The sequence below is a fragment of the Branchiostoma floridae genome, chromosome 8 (genome assembly GCF_000003815.2).
Source record: "Branchiostoma floridae strain S238N-H82 chromosome 8, Bfl_VNyyK, whole genome shotgun sequence".
Taxonomy (NCBI): Eukaryota; Metazoa; Chordata; class Leptocardii; order Amphioxiformes; family Branchiostomatidae; genus Branchiostoma; species Branchiostoma floridae.
The window spans coordinates 25,563,215-25,571,579 of NC_049986.1; the positions used below are offsets into that span (position 1 = coordinate 25,563,215).

At 42.8% G+C, this 8,365-nt stretch overlaps 1 protein-coding gene across 1 annotated transcript; it reads left to right on the forward strand.

The window, feature by feature from the left end:
- Window positions 1-5,597: 5,597 nt before the first annotated feature.
- On the forward strand, window positions 5,598-7,276 carry LOC118422051 (the record flags this gene model as incomplete). The annotated part of the gene is made up of 3 exons (XM_035829556.1): window positions 5,598-5,711; window positions 6,220-6,470; window positions 7,198-7,276. Coding segments are annotated over exons 2-3 (310 nt in total), but the record flags the coding sequence as incomplete, so codon positions are not given.
- Window positions 7,277-8,365: the final 1,089 nt, after the last annotated feature.

Genomic DNA, 8,365 nt, shown 5'->3' on the forward strand with positions numbered 1-8,365 from the left:
AACTGCGAATGCACCAGGCCCAATCTTTGTTATCAGGTTGCTGCGTAAGCTAATATTATGGAGCCTGGGTATGTCTGCAAATGTACCTGCCTGGATCATTGTTATCTTGTTGAAGAGCAGATCGATCTCAGTGAGCTGGGGCAGATTTGCAAAAGAACCATGCTCAATTTTTGTTATCTTGTTGCCATACATGCACAACATTCGTAGCTGGGGTAGATTTGCAAATGTACCAGCCTGAATCATTGTTATCTGATTAGAGGGCAGGTCCAACCTTTGTAGCTGGGGTAACTCTACAAATGCACCAGGCTCAATCTTTGTTATCCCGTTAGAGGAGATGCTCAACCTTTCTAGTTTGGGTAGATTTGCAAATGCACCTGCCTGAATCATTATTATCTGGTTGCGGGACAAGCACAGCTTTTCGAGATAGCGTAGCCCTGCAAATGAACCTGCCGGGATATTTGTAATATGGTTGGAGAACAGGTCCAACGTTTTTAGTTCACATAGCTTAACAAATGTATCAGGCTCAATCTTTGTTACGTTGTTACATTTCAAAGATAAGTGGTCGCCGGGTGAAATATCCTGAGGGATGCTGGTGAAACCCCGACTGTTCCAGCATACCTTATTACTGCCTTGGCAGGCAGAGCAGCATGTACAGAAATCGTCTGACATGTTGGACTCATTCAGGAGGAAGAGAAGAAAGATCAGCACTTGCCGCAGCTTTTTCCCCATGCTGTTTTGTCACCTAAAAGGAACAAGAAGGTCGTCTGTAAAACCTCACCTAGTCAATACTTTGCAATTTGATGTCAACTTCAAGCCTGTCTGCGCCGGGGGGGGGGGGGGGGGGGTAAAAATGCCAGCGCCAACTTTGAAGTCAAATAACTGCCGAAATACGTGTGCAAGGACTGCGAAACTTGGTGACTTCTCCTCAAATATTGTTGGAAATAATTGAGTTTGTGATTTTTCGTTGCCATGGCAACAGGTTTCTAACAGGCATTTTTCACCAAATTTACTAAGTTCAATTTAAATTGAGATTTAATGGTTTTATTGCTAGACCACACTTGTTTACCTATATAATTAACATCCTGAATAATTTTAAGTTAACATTATAATTAAACATTCATAATTCATGATAATTTGATGACGTCATTGGTCTTAATACAAGATGGCGGACAATGTCATTAGCACCGGTAAATACATGTTTTATTTACTCAAATTCCGTCAAAATCCTTTTCTGTTACAAAACACAGTCACTTGAACCTTTTTAGTCCACTTCTATTGGGTTTGGGGGTTATATGTAGAAAAATAGTATTTTGGAAAAGTCAAGTTAATCCTTCATAGTCAACGTTTTGTTTAATACCTTTAAGTATAGCGGAAATTCCATATTTAATCGGTTTAAGCCCAACGTATGTCATTATGACGTCATAATCATGTCATATTACATCATAACGTCACCAAAATTACAGAAAATATAAAACTACCAGTGCAGCATCCCATATAAATTTTGTGATCGTAACCCAAGCCGTTTTGAAATTAGGAAGGGTGGGGGGAGAGCCCCCACCCCACCGGCCCCAGGAATCCCCAAAAAATCGGTCTAGATAGGGTTAAAATAAATCTCAACTAGAAAATCCATATGAAAAATTTTCGTTTATACAGGAGACTAAATGTTGCCATGCTAAAGAATTGTTCTCCTGGCAATTTGCTTCTTATTTACCTGTCATTTGTCACTTTACAACGTCAGTGACAAAGCATTTGAATGTGTGTGGCCTAGAAATAAGAGATTTCGAGAAGACTCCAAACATTCTGGTTTACGATTTTCCGGAGGCAGAAATGGTTTGCTGCTGTACTTGTACGTGCTTCAGTAGCAGTTTCCTTATAGTGTGTAACAAGCAGTTAACTTACTGTGGTCTTCGTGAAATGGTTGTGTTGATTGTCTGAAGCTGGCTGAATGAATATTAATATCAAAGTTGTTTACTCTTTTTGCTGGCGTGTTTCTGACTTTGTTTGCACCTTCTGCATGATGCAATCAGCAGATGGATGGACGTTGCAAAACTTCTTCCAGAAACGTTAATCTCATCTGCCTATTTCTGGACTGACGGTTCTTCTATACTCTATAGTCACTCCCGTCGAAATATTTTCATGGTCTTTCTTTGCATTGCTCTATATTCAGTCGTTCTACTACAACATCAATGACTTAAGGCAAACTCTGAATACCTATAGTGTTGGTATGAAACAGGGGAAGATAAAGCAGTTAAGTATAAAATTCTCTGCTATCACTAAATATATCGTATACATGTTACCATTAAACATATCGTTTATGAAGCAGTTAAACATATAGGGATATGTCGCCACTAACTCTATCTTATACATGATATCTTATATAATGCAGTTATACAAAAATATAGATGCAGTGAGTTGATATTGCCTGAAGCCTAGAGGGACAGACCTTTCTGATCACAAAACTGTCAAAAGGCCTGAAAACATTTGAACCGGACTGCGAGGTGGCACGGTCAATCTGGACTTTGTCCTAAGACTTTAAAATCACAACTACCAAAAAAATCAGGACGCAGCACCCATTCCCCTCTGCAAATGTAACATAATCTCCGAGCAGATGTTGGGATAAAAGACTGTTAAGTGTTTTCTGACGGCCGGGTCTCCATGGCAGCCAAAGGTCGGAGGGCGTCTATCTTCAGGTACAACATCTGCTTGGAGAATTCAACCCTAAATTAAAACACATAACCAGTTGTCTACACAACAGAATCACCTCAAATGTTTTTCCACTAACCGAAACATACCTTTGAAGCCGCTGAGAACAGCTTCAGCTGGCACCTTATGGGCAGGAGCTCGTGTAGAATCCCCCAGGCTGTTGTTGTGTAGGGTGTGTCCTTCGGTAGCTGGTCCGTAATGCCCCAGGCTGTTGTTGTGTAGGGTGCGGCCGTCGGTAGCTGGTCCGTAATGCCCCAGGCTGTTGTTGTGTAGGGTGCGGCCGTCGGTAGCTGGTCCGTAATGCCCCAGGCTGTTGTTGTGTAGGGTGCGGCCGTCGGTAGCTGGTCCGTAATGCCCCAGGCTGTTGTTGTGTAGGGTGCGGCCGTCGGTAGCTGGTCCGTAATGGCGTGTGGTAAACAACTCGTGATTAGTCTGACGTACAGGCAGGAGATGATTGTCTGAGGCTGCGTATTTGATTTATATTAACATTAATGTTCATGATGTAAAATATAATGCAGGTTTTATATGACAAGTCAGGTTGAGGTTATTGCGCAACAGTTGTACAGTAACAGATTCAATGGAAAAGTGGTTTTAAATGACTACTGGCTTGTAGGATTAATTTAATACAATATGTACGGAAATTTGAAGCTATATTATACTATATTAATAGTAGAAACACAGAGAGTTCAACAGTCCCATACCTTCACAAAATGACTATAAGCTTATTTTTCTCATTGTTGATTATGCAAATAAGGCCCTTTTTTTGCATAGATTGTCTTAGTTGATCATCTAACACTAATAATGGACGTTGTCTAAAATCTGACATTTTAAGAAATAAGGCTATACTCGCATTTTCTGATCATTTATGCAAATGAGACACGTCTTCGGCACCTGCATGCTTAAACCATAGTCTTATTATTTGCTCCACTGCCCAAACTTTACCATATAACGTACACGCCTCCCGGACAGACGTTCAAACATTTATGTGTTAAATGTAAAACCTTTAATGTTTAAAAAAACAAAAGACAATTATTAAAGATAGTATTTGCACAGTTAAGAATTACATTGCCATGCAATAAAACGTTCGAACAATTATTAAAAAAACAGATATTACTACCGGTTACTGCAATCAACTACGACAGTAAGTGGCCATTACAGGTAGCATTTACAGTCTGTCTATGACTATGGTGTTTTTTTTTTTGTTAAATAGTTTTGCAACATACGGAATACTGCTGTTTGTCTTTAAAGCCTAAGTTGTAGTCAGGATGACAGCGAAATTAAAATAGTGGCATCATTCAGTCTATTTCTAACACACTGGAAACACTACACCCAAATGCACAACCTGATTGCCTTCCCAGGCAGCATTGTCAAACAACCTTTCCCGCCCCTACAGGGTGCCAGGTAACGTCTCACCTGGCCAGGTGGCACCCTAGGTATGTTTTCACACTAGGTGGGGAGGGGTCTATTATCGAAAAATGGGGACATCTGGGGACTTCTAGCTTGGGGTCAAAGGTGGCTGCTTTGTGTTGCTAGGTGAGCCAACACCCACTTTGCTGGGGGTCTGCAGAGTGACTTAGTGAGTTGCGCGGCTCGCTCAGGTGTGCACGTGACCGTACTTGGCGTAGAGTTGCACAGGTGATACAGGTGTGACCTTGCTTGGCTCGCTCAGGTATGCAGGTGACCGTACCTGGATGGGCGTGGCAGGGACGGGGTTGTCCCGAACACTACGACCAAGCTCGCCCCAGCTGTCGCTGTATGGAACCTAGACTCTCCCACTGCGGTAGGTAGCTACAGTGTAGGAGCTGTGGGCATTTGGAAGTTCATTGTAGGGCGCTGATGTGTTTACAGAAACAACTGCAAACCATGCACCACCAGGTATAGATACACCTACAACACACATGGAAAGGGGCCATGGTAGAACGGATGTAACTTAAAGCCATCTTGTTTTTATAGAAATGTGGGCTAGAAAATTAATTTTGGATAAAAAACGGATACCGAATATGCAAATGAGGAACTGAATGGCATAATATATGCAACTATTGCAAAACAACTTAATGATTAATGAAGGGAATTTTATACTTTTATACGTGTGTACGTTAGTCAATGATGAACATCACCATGCATACATCATGTCGATTTGTCCTTTGTCATTTGCATAAAATTTACAAAAGCTCTAAATATTTCATGGAAGCATGAGGTCGCCGAACTCTACTTCATTAATTCATTAATTCATTCATTCATTCATCCATTATTCATTCATACATTCATTCATTCATTCATTCATTCATTCATTCATTCATTCATTCATTCATTCATTCATTCATTCATTCATTCATTCATTCATTCATTCATTCATTCATTCATTCATTCATTCATTCAAAGCCTGTAAGAATGTCTATGATAGAGAAGTCCTTCGCACCTTTCACACACCGCGCGGTCGCAGGTGTTTATATTATCCAAAGCATGTTTCTAACTCCAAGGTGTTGTGATAAGCGTACCTGGTACAGGTGATACACAAAGTCACGTGTCAGGGGGTGGGGGGTGGTGTGCGGGGACCGTACCCGGCGCGGCCATGTACAGTACGTACTGACATGACGTCATGAGTGCAAGGTCCACGGTCACGTGACTGTACCTGGTACGGCCTGTGTGTGCCTGTCCACGTGACTACAGATGTGGACAAGTGTATATATATACCTGGGGCACGGCGGAACAGCCAAAGGTTCGGGGGAAAGTGACAGGTGTGTTGCGGACAGGTGTGTTGCGGACAGGTGTGTTGCGGACAGGTGTGTTGCGGACAGGTGTGTTGCGGACAGGTGTGTTGCGGACAGGTGTGTTGCGGACAGGTGTGTTGCGGACAGGTGTGTTGCGGACAGGTGTGTTGTGGACAGGTGTGTTGCGGACAGGTGTGTTGCGGACAGGTGTGTTGCGGACAGGTGTGTTGCGGACAGGTGTGTTGCGGACAGGTGTGTTGCGGACAGGTGTGTTGCGGACAGGTGTGTTGCGGACAGGTGTGCTGTCATTTTTCACTTTCACTGCTAAAATCGGTCACCTTTTGTAGCAGGTGAGATTTGACGTCAGCGTTCCTTCTCGTCAAGTAAGTTTGAATATTTTTGCTACTTTTATCCGGTCAATTTCGAACTGCGTTTTGTTCCTCACCGTCGGAAACTTGTTTGTCCTTATTCGATATTTTTTAATTCATGAGTTTCAAAAGCAGCAAAAATATTGGGAGCAGGAATACAATTTTTTACCAGATTTTCGACTTATTTAATGCAAAAAAGACAGCGTACGTGAAGCTGTGTGAAATGAACAGTCTTAAGACGTGTTTTACCTAGCGTCTTAGAATTCTCCCATCTTTTCTGACGATCTCGTGATTTTACGGACGGACCAATCAGATGAAGGAAAAATCTCCCCCTCCAACCATATTTGGGGATAGGCTCTCTGTTCCGTTTGTCTGCAGAGATATTTGATATTTGGTACATGTACATTTTAGGGTGACCATGTGTTCTCGTATTGCAGTGACCAAACGTTCGAACAGGATGACCACATCACTGCTTGTAGCCGCCTTGCTGTGCCTCAGCTCTGTATCCGTCCGCGGGCTGACCAATGCGGAGAAGGATGCGCTGCTAGCCGGCGCAGTAGGACTGGGGAACCTCGATATCGTGCTGGATCCGGACAACGGCGAGTATCTGATCGTCAGCAGCCACGGGATGCCGAACCACACGCTGGGGCCGTGGGGCGACGGGAACCCCGATATGCCGACGCCGGCGGTAGGGAAAAACAATTATTGAGATAAGAGAGGCACAGTTCTGCCTGTGTTTGTGCCTCTTGATAATTCGCCCGCATTTGTCAAAGCCCATGTGAGTTTCATTCTGTCTCTTGTTTACGTCTAGTCGATTTTTTGGTACGCCAATCTTGCTGCATAATGGTGAATAAAAGCTTAGCACAAATGTCCACATGGAACTCTACGGACTCGGTATACGCAAACGTGTACTAAAAACAGTTGTATTTATCCATGGCTACGTACATGTTGCTTAGCTGACGATTTTTTAGAAACGCTATTTAACCTGCTGCCTTATTAGGTTTGTGTGTATTTTGTGCCTGGATTTCAAAGCTTCACGTTCATAATACTGTACTGTACTGCACTTTGAGTGACAAAGTTCTCTGACTGTCCGTCGGACAGGGCGGTTACGATTATCGTCCTGTCTCTAAGGTAGTCAACATAGTTCCAATATCGATGTTTCCGACCTAGGGAGAAGAGACTTTCACATACTATTAAATGTAACACCAGAAAAAAGAAGTGCAGGAGCTGTGTGTGTGTGTGTGTGTGCGTGTGTGTGTGTGTGTGTGTGTGCGTGTGTGTGTGTGTGTGTGTGCGTGTGTGTGTGTGTGTGTGTGTGTGTGTGCGGCATTTCGCTTTCGTCCTGCCAGAGGGCGCTTGTCGCCTGAAGGAGCGAAGATTGCTTGTTTTGACAGTGTTTATTTTTCCCGCTGCAGTATCAGGACCACAACTTCAAGATCCCGAAGAACCCGACAGTACAGGCAGAGTCGACATGTACGCCTATGGGCACTATCGGTAAGGAACGTGCTCAATATGTATACCCACATACAGCCACGCACACATACATCCACGCACACATACATCCACGCACACATACATCCACGCACACAAGCACACTGGGGTGGAGCACCCCCTTTGACNATTGAGTTGCTTTCGGTATCTATGGAGTTGTTTTCGGTAGATATCAAATTGTTTTCATTGTTTTCCGTATTTTACGGGTTGTTTTCGGTTGTTTTCGGTAGATGTCAAGTTGTTTTCGGTTGTTTTCGGTTGTTTTCGGTTGTTTTCGGTTGTTTTCGGTTGTTTTCGGTTGTTTTCGGTTGTTTTCGGTTGTTTTCGGTATTTAGTGAGACCGGCATAAACCACTTCAAAATGCGAGGTCAGTATCCCTGTTTGGGTGTCCTTTTTAAAAGTTGTACAGGCCGCCCGTGGGTGACAATGCTACACAAGAATCCCATATATCTTGTGATTTAAAAACAAGACTTGTCAATTTTCTACAGCGTTATTTAGTTCATAAAACAGCACGAATCCATTCTCCGTGCGGTCATCGTTTCGGCTAATATCAAGTCTACCAGGCATGCATATAAACACTTCAAAATGCGCGGTCAACATCCTCGTTTGGATGTCCTTTTTAAAAGTTGTACAAGACGCCTGCAGGTAATAATGCTACACAAGAATCCTATATATCTGAAAATCTGAAAACAAGACTTGTCAATTTTCTACAGCGTTATTTACTACAGAAAACAACACGAATCCATTCTCCGTGCGGCCACCGTTTAAGCTTAAGTTTTCCGAATGCGTGGTCAACATCCTCGTTGGATATTCTTTTTAAAAGTTGTACAAGACGACCGTAGGTAATAATGCTATACAAGAATCCTATATATATTATAATCTGAAAACAAGACCTATCAATTTTCTACAGCGTTATTTAGTTCAGAAAACAACACGAATCCATTCTCCGTGCTCCAGCGTGTACGCTAAAGTCTACCAGGCCTGCATACAAACACTTCAAAATGCGCGGTCAACATCCCTGTTTGGATGTCCTTTTTTAAAAGTGTACAAGACGACCGTAGGTAATAATGCTACACAAGAATCCTACATATC